This window comes from Seriola lalandi, unplaced genomic scaffold (assembly GCF_002814215.2).
Source record: "Seriola lalandi dorsalis isolate HSWRI2012SDOR001 ecotype SW California unplaced genomic scaffold, Sedor1 jcf7180002054316, whole genome shotgun sequence".
Lineage (NCBI taxonomy): Eukaryota > Metazoa > Chordata > Actinopteri > Carangiformes > Carangidae > Seriola > Seriola lalandi.
In genome coordinates, this window is record NW_019524869.1 from 104,261 (window position 1) to 121,489 (window position 17,229).

The following is a 17,229-nucleotide window of genomic DNA, read 5'->3' on the forward strand; positions in this document are numbered from 1 at the left end:
TGTGTTTTTTTTTTTAATAAAACAAGAGGCAACATGTCTTCAAACTGGCATTTAAAGGGTTAAAATCCTGAAAATGAATAAACATTTGGTAGGTTTGAGCAGAACTGAAGTGGTTTAAGAGATGTATGCAAAAAAAAGCAGAAAAAAATATTGATATATGATGATTTTATAGCATTTTCTTTGTGTGTCCTTTATTGGACGCGAGGAACCCCAGAGGGTACAAAATGTGTTACCAGTGTATAATAGACCTGTAACAGTAACTGACATTGGATTTTAAAAATATGTCAAAAAAGACACTTTCTTGCAGAAATCCATACCTTCAGCTGTAACACAGCCAAAATGATCAGCAAATCAAAAAAGAAAAGTGAAGAAAATGTCCAAAAAAGGACAGAGGGACCCCTGAGGGTTAATAAATCCCATGAACCGCTATTTAAATTACCACTATTATGTTTTTTTTCTGTGCTAAATTTAACATTACTGGGGAGGAGAGCAAAGCGACCAGAAGTTTTCCTCCGTTTTATAGTTTGAATCACATTTCTACGTGCAGGTATGAGAGAGCTGGGTGACTCAATAAAAGGTGAAATTTTGTGGGTTTTGAAAGAAAATTCCAATGCATTCCTAATGCATTATTTATTCCCAGTATTTTGGGAATAACTTTGGGAAAAATTGGAATTTTAACACCAAAAGTCATAGCACCTCTTTCGGGATCAAGACGCACGTTTTGATGTATATATTACCGGGGTTTTCTCAAAGCTGCGGGACGAGTTACGCGCAAAAATTTGGCGGAAGAATAATAATAAGCCTGAGGAATATTAATAAATGCCCCGAGGCACTCCTCTCAACTATTCTAGCTGTAGAGGAGTGCCTTGGAGCTGAGCACCCGTGGCACTAATAAAGTATGATCAAATATACTGTAAAACAGTGTATACTTCTTCAGTACAAGCCTGTCGAAAGTAAAGGCCTAGTTCCCACTGCACAGATCTTTGCTTTTTTATCAGACCCTGAGCCGTGCAGTAAAACAGTTAGACAGGGCTGTTGTTTTCAGAGCTTAGACTTTGATTTCTTCTCCTCAGTAAAATCATTTTTCTCATTTCCTCTCTTCTTTGCTATAATAATTTATGTGTCTTCATCCAGCCGAAGCTGTAGCCAGCCACTAGCATCCAAAATGGCCACCTTGCCACTGACACCAATGTGTTGCCATCCAACTGTGATGCTTGCAGGGACCATTTTATTTGTGCCATAACTCATTTCAGGGAATGTATGTCACTGTGGGTTTCCCCTCTGAGAGGGGGACTCATGTGCATACATTACCATGCTAATTAACTCCACAGCTGAGATTAACATCAGTGACTGGGTGGTATGTTTAAACCAGAGGCTACAAGCCAGGCACTGTTGACACACCTAGAACTGCAAACACTGAAAGCATGCCAAAGAGGCTGAACTGCTGCCAACCTGCTTTTAAGAAAATATTATCTAAAAAAGATCAAAATGTTAAAATTGTTAATGTGCTCAGTGGGATTTCATAGACTCTTGTTGCTGCTCGAGGTGACAGGCCCATCTGAAAAATTAAATGTTTCCTTTACCCTCTGCATGTCAGAGCCCATTGGATGCTCATCATCATAGTGGGAGGAAACTAGTGGGTGTAGACATTTTCATCCCATTTAGCATATTTGCATAATGAATAACTCAGCTGTTCCCACACATGCTGCTTGCATAATTTATGATCTGATGGCATCTTCTAGAGGGCATGTGTTCAGCCTTTACCTGATGGGCTGACATCGTGTTCAAATTAGCCTCTTTTTATGTTTCACTAGGTACAAACAACAGGGGAATTTCCCCCACGGCAGTTGCAATGTTGTGCGAGAAAGAGGGGTTGTAATAACTCTTAGCTGAACCAGCAAGCAGTCTTTTTATCTGAGCATTGAAATTATTTAATTGAAATTTTTAAATATTGAACATGAATAACAAGTTTTTAAATGTTGTAGAAATTGGTTAAATTTTAATTTGCTTGTGGTTGAAAATTCCCTGAGGGCCTGAATTTCAGGTAGATAAGAACTGGGCAGTGTATATGAAAAGGCAACAGTGGAACAGCATTTTCAAACTGTGTCTGTCTCTGTATATTCATATTAGGATTGACATGTCTCTTACTGTACACCCTCACTACCTCATGAAATAAGTTATTTAAGAGGAGTCTTGGAGTCTTTCTCTGACTGCTGGTGTTGTGGTCAACTGTATAAACACAGTTTTTATGGCTCCACAGTCAAGTATCATTTCCTTTGTTTGTTGATATTTAGTTGGAGGACATCACTTTTCTAACACAAAAGGAACTCCTCAGTCTGCCCTCTGTAATTACTTCCATCCTCCTGAATTAAGTACTACTGAACAGCAGATTTTATTGTGATGGCTACAGTATTTCCCTGAAGTATCCTGGTAGGAATAAGAAGAAGACACAGGAAACGTCATTCTAATTCTCCTCACCAACTTATTATTATAATAATACTTTACACTTCTGTTTTTTAATATGATATACAGTCTGATGGTATTGTAGATTGATGAAACCAAATGACAATGCTCCTGTCAGTCAACACCATACATAAAGTCAGCATATAGGTGTCCATGCTCTTCTGATGATAGATGAGGATGTCAGCTGTCTCTAAAGTCTGCATTGTAAAAGAGTTCAGGACAAGTGATCATGTACTATGATCAGTTTTTTTCATAGCGATATAATTTATAATTTTGTTAGTGTCGGCAGATCCCATGAAAAGACCCAAACCAACATGTATTCTTCTGTGTCTGTACTGTCTGACCCTCCTTTCCTGTCTGTGGCTCTCAACTTGAAGCCCATTGTTTCCTACTTTGGATGTAAATCACAAATATATAGTGTTATTCTTTAATAAGTTCTACCTGGAACAGCTGTCCCCTGTAGCTTTTATCAAACATTACTCTAACGGGGAAACTGTGCTTTTGTTGGGGACTATTTTCAGCAGCAGTCAATCCACATCTTGTGCTCAAGTGTGTATTTCTGGCAACATATCTGTGTATGTCGGACTGATTCAAAATAAACTACAGTGTGTGTTGATGGTAATGAAGGAACATGTCATCAGTGCAATGGTGTGGCTCACTGGTGTGGTTTTAATAGTTTTTGGCAACAGCAGATATCTGTGGCTCAGAGGAATAAGATGGCTTGGTAAGACTTGTTAGAATGATAAATTCAGTCTTGGTTTGGCTCTCAACATATGGGCTCAAAAAGATTTTGAGCTTGTACACTGGTGTTCACACATAATTCCACAGTTTGTAGTTGTAAATGAACCATTGGAAATGTTTAAAATAAATGCTGGAGAAATTCAAGTTATTTCACATATATTAAAGTGGTGTATAAAAGAAAAATTGACTGTGCTAAAACCAAAGCTAAACTAAAACTAAAACCTGTGAACAACAGAAATCTGTGTATAAAACTTGGTTCTCAAGTTCCCATACTGTGTGTCAGGCTGTTTTTACACCAGAATCTAATTGGACGATAACAAGCCAATCATGAAGCCAATCAGTGGGCAGGTGTTGACCTTCATCTCCATCGATATGCAGTGGAGATGAAGGTAACGGAACCAGCTAACATTAAGAAAAATGTTCATGTACAGACAGAGATGTTCTCATGGTGTTTAGCTTGTTTGTAATAACACATCAGCACATGACTCCATTGATCCTGACACCTTTTTAAAATAGCTTCTTTGAACCCACTGGGAACCTCAGCCTCTCTCAGTTTAATGATCTTTCAAACTGCATTAACCTCCTCCTCTGTCACTGAAATTGGTTTACTGCAATCTGACTGCTACCTAACAAGACTGCTTTTAACACAGAGGTACCACTGGAAAAAATCTCCTTCCACCAAATAAGACATTTTGGCTGTTATTGACAAACTTTTTCAAGCAGTTCAGGTGTTTTTTTCTAAATACTGGAAAGTGGATTACAAAGGGGAAATTTGCCTGAGCAAAGGAAGAAAATGCAGATTCTAACGGACCTTGCTGTGTCACTGCTGAAACAATACTGAATAAGTGAAATTATCACTCCCTATTTGTATTTTTTTGTAAGTCCTGAAAGCTGAGTCTCTGGACCAATGATTTCTTAGGATCCAATGTTTGTTTATTGAATAAAATATGTTTGGATTCATAGGTGACAGATGGTTAATACTTCCTGTCTTTACATGGGAGGTATTTCCCCTCAGTTAGATCTGTTTTTCCATGGTTTCCCAAAATGATGAATTACTTCAGGATAGAATTACACTGTCTTGACAAATCTGAAGACAGTCCTTACATTTTATATCTTTACACCAGTAGAAGCAAATCTCTGATGTCGTACATTCTGACATGGCATCTTACTCTAAATTAGTGGTTGTCAAACGTTTTCTGGCATGTCCCCCTCAGAAGCCGACCAAGGTTCATTAGACGTTGTTCTGACATTGAATTTTAGTCATCCGATATCACAAACCTACATTCAACCAACGACGTTGGTGGCCAGCTGAGTGCGGAGGGATGAGGCTGTTGTCCCTCTTAGGCAGACAGTGTATATGTTATAAATCCCCCTGACCTGTCATGGTCTGCCATGGTGGACATTTTAGGTTTGAATTTATGTTTGGACTTTTGTCACTTCCTGTTTTATTTTGGTAGTTTCCTTGTGTTTCAATGTTTTTACTCCCTGTCTTTGTCCTGTTTCTGTTTGGTGAAACAGCCCTAATGTGTTTCACCTGTGTTCAATCACCCTTGCCTCCCTTGTCTATATAGTCTCTGTGCTCCGGTTTGGCTGTTCATGTCTGGTTTGTCCTCGGTCTGTTCATGTTGCCTGTTCTAGTGGCTGTGGTATCCCCTGTGTCTCCGGTTGTTGTTCCTTATGTGCCCTCGTGCTTCGGTTTCCTGTTCTGTTGGTTCACCTGTTTGTAAGTTCTTCAGTTAATAAACATTTTTGCAATTGATCCCTATATGCTGGCTGCATTTGGGTCCAGCCTTACCCGCACCATGAGATGACCATGTATTAGGCTAATGTTATAGACAGCAGAACAGGTCATATCAATCTGCCGGAGTAGACCCATTTCAGCCAATTAAAACTTATTCCTTTCACTGATAAGCAACCTTGTTTAGTGAGGTAGCATTTTAGAATCTACTAACCAGTGTCCTCTTTTTTTAAAAACCAAAATATGGGCACCACAGCAACTGTGTCATCAAAATTAACATACTGTGCAATGTATGAAGTTACTACATGTTGCTATATCAACTTACTTACAGTGCTCAAGATTAGCTAGCTAAGACTGGCTAACATTGGGCACCTCGGGCCACTGTCTTTTTAATCTGTCCATGTCCATAACAGAGAGTTTTGCTCACAAGAAGAGATTATTCTACTTTACAGTTCAAAATGCCTTAAAAGCAAAGCAGTACTTCATTTGTACATCAGGAGGTCCAGGAATACATGGGGGTGAAGGGTCAGGGAAGTGACCACAGTGCCTGGAGGACATTCGATAATACCTATAGGTGCTAGCTGTTAAAATGAAATAAAACTAAACTCATCAGCATTATTTATTTACATTGAATATTCAGAACACTTCACAATCAACATTAAAAATCAGCAGGGAAGACAAAACAGCCGTTTACAGTTTATAGCGCGCTCTCTCTCTCTCTCTCTCTCTCAATTCAATACAGTTCAATATTTTTTATTTGCATGAGAAAAAAAGTATATAATAAAGAAACAATTTACATTACTAATACGAAATCATAAATATCAAATGTCAGATAAGTAGCTCAAAAGGCCGAGTGTTTTAGCTGTGAAGTGACTCACTGCAGCTGTCATGTGTTGTTCTGCTGGTTGTCTCTGAAACTGACATACTGTACATCTCTACTTCTATGGCTGACACTATTTAATGTTGCATTTTAGTCCAGTCTGTCAGTCTCCTCAGCTCAGCACTATGGACAGCACCACACCTAGATGCAACAAACAGCACTGTCCATGGTTCTGAAACAACAGCTAAGAAAGAGTCCCTTTATCTCAGCCAATCATTTAGTTGTTTTTGCTATTTTTTCTACAGACACATAAATAAAAACATCGCATGTGACAATCAAGCCCATTTTCATTACTCATTTCACCATTTCACAGCACAAACGCCCACTTGCTTAGCTGTAAACATATGCCAAAATCTTTCCACATTTCAATTAAATGTTATTGTTAGATTAAATGTTAATTAAATGTTAAATGTAATTTAATTTAAGATATTTATCGTGAGTTGATGGTAAGAAGAAGAGATGTTTGTGTAGCCTACATTTTTACTCCAGGACACTATAGTCCATTAGAATACATTTGTTTGTTCTCAAGCAGACTTTATTCCATCGGATCAGTTCATCTCAATCTATTGTTAATCCAACATTGTCACTGCGCTACATTCATTGTAAGAACTTACTTAAAGGGACTTGCAAGCAATTATGATATAAATATGAACAATATTATTTTTACTGTATTAAATATAATATATATGATACAATATGAAGATATTAAAAATAATTTGACTTATTGCTATTGGCCTTCATAGTATTCAAAAAAAAAGAAAAAAGTTAAATAAAGTAAAAAGTAAAATCTGGCTAAATCAAAGCATTTTAAATGGAAACAGCTTTGCTAAATGTAGCATGTTTCATTCTCAGGTTTATTTATGAATCTTTTTTTTTTTAATCACTTGAAAAATTAACTATTCTCTTATTTAATTTGAAATGTCAGAATATGGTTTTAATGCCAAGTAGGTTTTCAACATACAACAAGATACAACATACAAGGAATTTGCTGTAGTGTTTTGGTGCATAACAACAAACATAATAAGAAGACATATACATTATATAAATATCAATATAAAATATAAAGAAATATGGAGATAAAAACAATAATAACAATATTTATAGAAAATATAGAAAATACAAATATATACAATAAAAATGTGTACTCTGTGAAAATTGACTGGGGGAATGTGCAATAGTGAAGAGTCAGGCCCAATCAGCCCTGGGGTTCAATCAAAGGAATGATTCTATTATGTCTTATATATTAATTGTAATCTGTTTTACATGCATTAATTAAACCTGTAAAACACAGAAATGTCTTTTGGGTTCTTTAATCTTCACAGAAAAAATTGTGTTAATTTAAAACAATGAAGAAAAAAAGCTTGTAGATAAATCAATCTTTAACTAACCACTTGAGGATATTCCTTGCTGTCCACTGTAATGCTACCAGACCTCTCTAGTCTGGTTTAAAGCATGTTGTCATTGATTTGAACTTTACACAGTACACCAGGATGTCTAGATAGTGCTACAATAAAAGTATAAAATAATACAAAAAGGAAAAATGTGACCATTTTAAAATGACTGATAATGAGTCACAGGTGAAACACATCTTTCTGGTCCCACGCTGTTTTATTTTGGTGTAACAATCCTCTCATTTCAGATCCACTTCCTGCCCTTGTGTGTTTCCTGCCTTTGTGATTGTCTGCTCCACCCTGATGTGTTTCACCTGTGCCTCATTATCCCTGCCTCCCTGGTGTATTTAGTCCGAGTGTTTCCTAAAATAGTGCCCCTACCAGCGGCATGCATACAGGACCTCGGTTGTCATGGTTACCATGATAAACACGCAACTGTACCGAGAAGGAAAGTTACTATAATAATGGTAATGGATTGATTAGGTTTAGGCACAAACACTACTTTGCTAGGTTTAGGAAAAGATCATGATTTTGGGTTAAAATAAGTACTTCCTCAACATCAGACGATCTTTGTCATGGTTACAATCACGGTCATGGATAATATAAGCAATATAAACTACTGGTTTCACATTGGAATTGAACACCGATCTCCTGTGTCATATTCCTTTGTTTTGTTGACCCATCTACCCACCCCAACTTCCTCCTAACGCGGACCTTGTTGCTCTTTACACTACGTCTCAGCACTTTTCCCTGTCATGATTACTTCGACCACTAGATGTTGCCTAACAACAAAACGTGACTATGGGTCATAATAAGCTGCTGAACAAACGACCTGTCTGCTCGTTTTTCACAGAAGGACAGTCTCACATTTCCACATCTCACATTGTAGTCTCTTGTCTCTGGGTCCAAATGTTGCTTTGGTTTCAGTTCAACAGTCTAATTCCAACCATGATGATTCCATTATTGTGTATCTGTTACTGTGTTATTAACATGACATAACAAATCCAAATATTGCCAAAGCAAAAATGGAGAGAATTAATCATATTTACCCTATACCTAATTTTTTTGCAGCTATCCAATAATAGCTTGTAAATAGAGATGTTCAGATTGATGATCACATTCTTCTCCCACTCCCTAGTCCCCCTTTCCCTCCTGTCCTCTTTATCTTTATCTATACCTCATTTATCCTCTGCTCTCTCCCACTCCTTTATTCCTCTTCTCTATCTCTCCCCAGCAGCTGTCAGAGTTATTTGTCTCCTTTGAGGAGAAGCCTCAGGGTGCAGCCTCCTTAGCCCAGGTCCACAAGGCAGTGCTTTATGATGGGAGGACAGTGGCTGTCAAGGTCCAACACCCCAAAGTCCAGAGACAAAGCTCCAAGGACATAGTGGTGATGGAGGTGAGTATATGTCTGTTAAACTACTTTGAAATAAATGAAGAATTGTTCGTGTGGCTCAAAGATCTGAGACACAGACATGATACATGTTATTCTCTGCATGTCCATGGCCCAACACACACTGGCAAATGTCTTAAAGGCTTAAAGATAAATTTACATATTCACACTCCATCCTCCCTGAAGTTGTAGGATTCACAAGAAACAAATGACAAAAAAGAACAGTCAAAATTGAAGATATTTTGACTGTTTGTTACTAGTATGGGTCAAACAAACCTTCAGTGAGCTGCAGTTCTGTGGATACTTTGCTGTTAAAAGAGAAGAGAATGGACAGACTGGTTGGAGCTGACAGAAATGCTACAGTTACTCAGATAACCACTCTTTACAACTGAGCAGAAAAACTTCAGAGTGAACCACAATCACCCAGTATTAGCGTGGTCTTCCTAATAAAGTGCTTACTGAGTATACCTGTACTACTTTATTTTACTGGACAGTGAGGCTGATTATAATATTTTGTCATTTTAAGGTATTAGTCAGAGTGGTCCATTGGCTCTTCCCAGACTTTGCCTTCATGTGGTTGGTGGAAGAGGCCAAGAAGAACATGCCACTGGAGCTGGACTTCCTTAATGAGGGACACAATGCAGAGAAGGTGGCCAACATGCTGGCCCACTACCCCTTTCTCAAGGTACACACACACATTAAAATGTGCTCCTTTTTTTGGAAGCCTACATAGTTCACAATGGGACTTTATTTTTGACCGTGTTGTTAGGTATTAGAATTGTACTCAATGCAGTTAATAGAGGTCAGACTTTTTGACTGTGTATGAAAGCATCCCTGTGCTGCTTGTTGGCTCTGGCTGAAGTCTAATAGAGCAGAATTAGCAGAACACTGCAAATCATGACTTTAGGTCCATTATCATTTAATTTCCTTATGTGCTTTTTCTTAATACGTCTGTTTGAGAATTTTATTAGCTCTAGTGAATGTGAATTAGACTTTCTCCAGCTGTCTTTCTTTGTTTGATGTTCAAATCCATAGAAGTAAAATTTCTTTAGGTTTGTCTTCTTTTCTCTGATTATCTTTTTATTCTGCATGTTTTAAATTCAGTAAGTTGGTATGTGATAGAGACATGAAACACAGTTGAATGAAAGACAATCAAATACCTTCCAATACATTAAATAAAAACATGTATTTTCTTTTACCATCAAGAGTAACAGGATGCTAAACCCTACTTACCATCAACAGCCTGTGAGGATTAACCCTCTTCAACTCCCAAAACCCCAACTAAGTCACCCCCCTCCCCAGGTACCCTATCCCCCTCTTCCCCCCTTTTGGAGTTCACTGACCAGATGAAAAAGTTGGTCATTGCTCGGATCCAACTCACCCCTCGCCCTACTCACCATTTTCTCTCCCTGCAACCTCCCCGTCCAACTTCACCTGCTCCAGCTCCACCAACACAAGCGTCACAGCCCCCACCTTCCTCTATGGTGGCATCAGAATCATCCTCAGTCTCCCCAGCCTGATAAAAGAACAGTACATTCAGTTGTTTGTGTCTCCAACTCAAGTGTTCTGGTTCCAGAATGCCACTCATGACTCTTCCCAGGAGGGGAGGGGCCCAGTGTGCCAGAGGCTTCCTCAATTCCCGTCTTGATAAGAAATAGACAAAGTGGACTAAACGCAGCATTCTGTACATTCTGTAAACAGATCAAGCCTAATACCTCTACCTTTTTGTGATGGGCTGATCACTCCAAACACCTAAACCATCATGCAAAATGTAATAATCATAAAGATGAAAATAATAATGAAATGAGCTGTGAGTGTGATGAGTTGGCAATGGTGAGGGGGAATATGTTATGGCTATACACTATGGCTATACAGCTTATGATCACTATGTCTACGAATGGGAGTTGATTAATAACTATTACTATATTTCGACATCAACCCAGTCATGAGCAGAGTGTTAAGACCGGCCTACTGTGAGTTGCGCTGTAGCTAGAGACCCTTGGCTGGAACCCAGGGGGCTGAGGTTGCCATGGTAACCCTGGAGACATGTGATCCAGGTGGATTCTCCTGGAGGCCGTGTCCCATTATCACAGTGACGGATTCTACCGGTGTCTCAGCAGTTTAGCTCTGTTTGCCAGTAGACTTTCTGTCTTGGCACTTCTGGTAGGCTTTTCTGCAGGCGGTCCAGGGCAGATGTGTTATCTGCTGGTGTCTCTTGTGGGTTGATGTGAAATTAACACTAATGCTCTTAACTTTGGCTGGATAACTTAAGAACAGACTGGTGTTAACCAGATGACTCTAAAACTGTCAAAAATCTCCAAAAATGAAACGCGATAAAAGTTTTTAAAAAGTTACTCTGAGAAACTTCTGATGTTTTGGTTCAGTTGGTCTTCATTTGGCTATGAAAATAAAAGATTGCCCATGTAGACAGAAAGCATGTTACTTGGAGCATGTGGCAGAGAAAGAACAAAGGATTTGGGCAAAACAATGAAGTGCAAAATTGCAAAAAGCAATGGCTAAGAGCTGTTGCTAAGAACCAATGACTAAGAGCAATGTGTGAAATGAAAAAAAAGATTTTCCCCTGGGGGCTGGCGCATGTTTCGCGGGTGTTACCTGTCTTCTCCTGTGTTTCAACTTGGAGAAAAGAGTCATTTTCCACAGAACTTTTGAATAGTTTAATTCTAGTTTACCTATAACCTCAATTCTGCCTTCCACCATGACAATAAAACATTAAATGAAACAACATATAAACCTAATGTCACTAATAATGACAGACAAGAATAACACAAGTGTGGATTTCATATTACATCCTTCAAACCTAGAATTAATCATAACACAAAATGTTAACTGATCAAACAACATAATAAACACTTCCTAAAGCTAATGGTCTATAAATGTGGATACACAGCAGTTCTTTGACTGTAATAATAATAATGTGGACATTCTGGATGTCATGTAGTGTGTGTTACCTTGTGTGAAGGATGGTGACAGTATGGTCACCTGAAGGACATTGTCTTAAAGTCTACATGTTACATTTCAACCATTCTATAAGATATAAATCTGGGGATTGACTTATTACATAGCAACGTATCATGAGTTACAGAACAGTTTGCTATTCAGTTTCATATTCTTTGTCAGATCTGTGTCTGTGAAGACTGTTCTGCTGGTCACTACTCAGGATTGGAATGTAAGTTGTAGTTCATGACTCTTATCTAAGGAGGGACAGAAAGAAAGGGGAAAAGACTAGTTTGTGTGTGTGTGTATTCATGCATGGCAAAGAAGGTTAATGTTAATCAGTCCTTTTGATGTTACTTTTTCTATATAAGAAACAATTAAATATCAATAGAGAGTCTTACAAACTGGATTTTGTGCCTATGCTCTCCAGTTTGCCTGGTTTCCATTCGTTGATCCTTTAGAGCTGACCCTTTAACCCATGGTCTGGTTGTGCATCCCTGTGCCATGCTAACAGCTCATCTGTTTAAAATAAAAGTCTTATTGGATAGTGATCTCACATTGAAGAGAGCCACTTTAAGTGATTTTGTGTTAGGAGATGAAGTTGGTGCAATTGTACGTATTTAAAGTGGATTTATTAATATTTCTGTGTGGTATGAGCACGTGTCAGTTGACAGATCTGTGATTTATGATTATTGGAATTTCAGAATCATGAAACAGCGCAAGAAAGAGAAGGTTTTGTAAAGCGTATAAGTGTATAAAGCCTTCTCATCCTTGTGCTGTTTCATAACAGCACAATGGAGAAAAGTCAACAGAGGAGAAGAGCTCCGTTCACTCTTGACTGTCCAGGTGTGCTGCATGAACTGTCACATGCGTTTGGCGGTGGAGATCGCATGAAGAATATTTGCAGCTAGAGCACGAGTGCCCTGTGGACCGGGGTGAATGCTATTTCTGTTAAAAAATGATGCATGTGTAACCCAGCTGTAATTTCAGCCAGCTTATGCTGAAATATTATCACTGTTTTTTGCGTGTAATGCCATTTAAGTGTTACAACGATATCATATTACGCTAGCTGCCAGTTTGTTTATGATAGCACTCCTAATGGGGATTGAAGGCTCAAATGGTTATAGCTGCAGCATAATTAACCTGTGTGTGCCATGTTCCGCACTCGCTCACCTCGTTTCGCCTGATAATGTGATGTTTCCTGTTATTGGAGGGACTGCGACCATTTCCCTGTGGCCATTGAGGAGGATAGCTGCTGCCATGGCACCCTTTGGAACCCGTTGGTCATTGCAACGCACCCTTCACATTTTATATATAGAGCTCTATATCATTTTTCTTTTGCTGACCAGCACTTCATTTTTGGTTAAAGACAATTAAACATATTTAAGTAAATTTTGATTCTTGGATTGAAGACTGTTTGTCACTCTTTATTTTCGGGGACTGAGAAAAGGACTCTCCGAATTAAAAAGACAAGTAATATCGTGTCAGGTACAAGTGGATTTATGTAACAAACAAGTCCATTTTTCTGTGTTATATCAAGACCAAAGTTAAAATGTAATTTGCACTTAAATGTAAGTATACTGAGAACTTACTACTATTTATTATTTGACAGAAGGATAAGTTTCCTTTGGTTCAGACTTCCAGTGGCTATTTAAAGTGTGAGGAGGTTGGATGTACTTCAGTTCAGCAAATTTCTTAACTGCTATCACAACCCTGAATAAATTCAGCTCTATTGCGCTCCCAGAAAAGATTGCAACTGCCAACTAAACCTATGTTGTGTGAGGGGCATTTAGATTGTAGCCATGTGTTTAGACTGAGCAGCCCTAAACTTCAATGGAGACTATTATCTCATCTGGCCTGGGAATGCCTCAGGATTGCTCAGGAGGAGCTGGACAACATTGCTAGGGAAATAAATGTCTGGACTACTTTACTTGACCTGCTGCTGCCATCCAACCCCAGATAAGCAGCAGAAAATGGATGAATGGACTTGACTAGAAAAGTCAGCAGTGCTGTGATCACCGGAGATGATCTTATATCTGATAGACAAAAAGTTTAGTGATGTGAATGATGGTGAAGTGCATGAAGTGTCAGTGCAGTGGAAAACACACATACACTTTGTAAACAGATTTAGCTCTGAGTGGCCTGGGACTGATCATGAAACACAACCTTACAAAGTATTTCATGTGTTTCTCTCAGTTCTACTTTTTCTGTCAGTGTTTACAGTTTAGTAGAGATGGGGTCAAATTAGGCCTGCACGATATTAGAAAAATTTGCAATGACTCTATGAGTTGCAATAAATAAACGAATAGTGTGCATATACAGTTTTGCTGCCGAATGAAGAACACAGACAAAGGTCACTATTGGTCATCTTATCCATCCTCCTCCCTCTGCTGCGGGTAACACAAATGAAACTGCAGTATACACACAGTTTTCCTTTTAGCTTGTCTATAACAGTTCACAAGCCTAACGTTAGCGCACTGTGCTTGTGTAAAACAATCCGCGGTGGATGGAGAAGCTTAAAATGTAGCGTGCTTCATGTTTAAGTCTTGTTGAACAGGTGGTGTAATGGAGGACTCGCTAATTGCTTTTTTTACTCGCAAAGGTTGTCATGACACTCAGAGTAGTTATCAGCTCTGTTAAAAAGTTCACTCCTTGCTGGTCTCCACCTCTGTGCTGTCTGTTGCGTGTGAGTGAGGCTACGACCTGACACCAAAACGCAGTGTTTTTTTTAAGGTTCATTTGTTGTAGGTGCCGTGCCTTGAAAACCCTGCGTGCATGGCGGTGTAAATACATTTTTTTTTCTAATTCATGGCGTTCCAGTTAGTCTGTTGCAATATGTTTAATTCACTTTTTTATAATGTGATGAAGATGAAAATAAGATTAATCAGTCAGCACAAGGTTAAATCTGTATTCAATATCCCATCAGTTCATCAGATTCAAATTATTTTGAATCACTGTTTAAATCAATTGAAGGTCATATACTTAATGCATTCAAATATTAAGGTTTTTCAAAAATATATACATATTTGCTCTTTAGTTAGATGGCTACCTGTATGTGTTTGTTTATTACTCTTTGCTATTAAAAAAGGGGGTGATTAGTTAGACAGTGATCTTAATCAGTCCTGTTTAACTAGCACTGAAGCAAATCCAAATTAGAACAGGATATAATTTAATGCAGACCTGTGCAACAGCTGTACAGACAAATGAAATCTAGTAAAAAAAAAAAAAAAAAAGAAAGTGGTCTTCCAAAAAATCTAATAAAAGCAAAGAAAAATCAATGAAAAAGCTAAAATTTGGTCTCTTCTTCACCTCCTCTGTCCCTCTCTCCACAGATTCCGATGATCCACTGGGATCTGTCCACAAAGAGGATCCTGACCATGGAGTTTGCAGAGGGGGGGCAGGTCAATGACAGAGACTACATGAAGAAACACAGCATCAATATCAATGAGGTACTGTCTGCTGCTCTGCCTGCTCCCTTTCAGACAGAGTGTGTGTGTGTAGCAGTTTATCAACTGATAATCCAGGTACCATCATGGTTACATGATTAATCAACTAATCTTATCACCACTGCAGCATTAAAATATCATGTTAAAAACCTTTATTTCAATACCATCATACTCATAGACTACTATGTACTATACTAGTACTATGTACATTAGAAATACAAACAGACAGTGACTCAGTTACAATATCAGTGTAACACAATGTCCAGACAGCTTCAACTAGGAAGGTGGTAAATATCATTCAAATGTAAAGTCAGACAATAAACATTTTCCAGCAAATATGGACCCACAATTTTATTCACATTTTCTTAAAAATGATTTATATCTTGTATAGTTGTTGTCTTACTGTTTTAACTACAGAATCTGAAATTTACTGGTAGATGTACTGTCTATAAAAGTGTTGTTTGATTATAAAGCAGGTGTCGGTTCTATATTAATACTTTGAAAGTATCAAAGCGCTCAGTCCACAGAGAAATGCACACAGCCAGTATTTAGAAACTGAGCCTTAAAACCAGCTGTCAGGACTTCTGGAACTTTGTGATGTCACAACAAAGCCGTCACTGCTCTCAGCCACACCCCAAGTTGTCGCTATTTTGACCCACAATCCAACTTTTTTTTCCCTTTTTTATTTGTCGTTCTAACTTTATTGACAAGTTAACAACACAACACCAAGCAGCTATTCTACCATTGAGCTAGCAGCTAAAACACAGAGAAAAGTGGAGGACACGCTGCATGACAGGATACAAAACGCCCTTTTGGACATCACAATTTCACAACTTCAAATAAAGCACCAGGCAAGTGTAATATATAAATTATATTTCATGTTATAGTCTTTGATTGGCAGCTTATTTAAATAATCCACACACACACACAGATTTGCTCCTCTATCCGTATGGGGACTCTCATTAACATAACGCATTCACTAGCCCCTTACCCTAACCATTACCCCAACATATTCTAACCCAAAGAGCAACTCTTAACCTCAAAATGCAGTCTCTACCTGTGGGACCTCAGTTATTGTCCCCATGGTGACACAAGTCTGCATGGGTAAGTGTGCATTCAGGTTTAATGTCCCCAGCAGGTTATAAGACCATGAACAAATACACACACATACACACACACACACAACAAGATGGATAGAATTATTAGGTGGCAGTGGTGCATGCTGGACCCTGTGTCTGTGTGTGTAATCACATGATGGATTAGAGCCCAAAGAGACTTTCCTCTTAACTTGACCTCAAGACGTGAACACAGCAGACCAATGCTTTCTCCTTCATATTACTAAGATTTAAGATAGGACTGACTTCATTCATAAATCCCATTGGAACTAGATTTTTAGTGGAGCAGGTCTTTGGTCTAATGTTGTCTTAGTAAGCTGCTAATGAGGTTCCCATATACCAATATCTTGAGGACTGTTTTTAATTATCTTCACTGGTTTCACTGGTTTGTATATTGACTTTTTCTCTGTTGCACATCTGATTATGTAGGCTTAATTACCCAGAGATCTTAAAGGGATAGATACCATTGTATTAACAGTATGGCAATATCTCTGACAAAGAATTAATCTTGTCTAATATGGTATATGTCCTCGTATTGTTCAGCCTCACCGGGTCATTCACTAATTAGAAGGTCGGTGGTTCGATCCCTGCCTCCTCCAGTCCACGTGTCAAAGTATCCTTGGGCAAGATACTGAACCCCATTTTGCCCCTGATGGCTGTTCAATCAGTGTATGAATGTGATGTATGAATGTGTGAGTGAATGGGTGAATATGGCAAGTATCGTCAGTAAGACTATAAGACTATAGAAAAGACTATAAAAATGCAAGTCCATTTACCATTCACCGGGGAGATGATGAAATATGATCCAGCCACCTGAGCAAGAATACGCTAGAGACACTAGGAGCAGCAGCACAAGCCACTGAAATAATTACATTTATTAAGAAGATGGAAGAACAAGTTGCCAAACAACCTGAGGTTGCTCTGTTGTTTCAGTGCTGGCTCCACCTGCAACGCTCCCTGGGACGGTGGTCAGATAGCATGGCTTCTCAGCTGTTCTGGTGACGTCACTCTCGGGCTAGTGGAGCTGAGTTTAAGGCTAATGATGATTTTTGCAAGCAGGTAGAAGTGGGTAGGCAACAGAGGTTGACCAATTAATCTGTGCTGATAGGA

The 17,229-nt window shown here is 38.6% G+C and overlaps 1 protein-coding gene across 2 annotated transcripts in view; it reads left to right on the forward strand.

Annotated features, from left to right (window-relative positions):
* Positions 1 to 17,229, forward strand: part of adck1 (aarF domain containing kinase 1) — a 106,388-nt gene that overhangs the window by 46,030 nt on the left and 43,129 nt on the right. Inside the window, exons 5-7 of one of the 2 annotated variants that reach the window (XM_023406735.2) lie at positions 8,448 to 8,609; positions 9,130 to 9,288; positions 14,891 to 15,007. In XM_023406735.2, coding sequence (XP_023262503.1) covers positions 8,448 to 8,609; positions 9,130 to 9,288; positions 14,891 to 15,007 — 438 coding nt within the window. The remainder of the gene's footprint in view (positions 1 to 8,447; positions 8,610 to 9,129; positions 9,289 to 14,890; positions 15,008 to 17,229) is intronic. The other variant, XM_023406736.2, reaches the window with a different exon arrangement.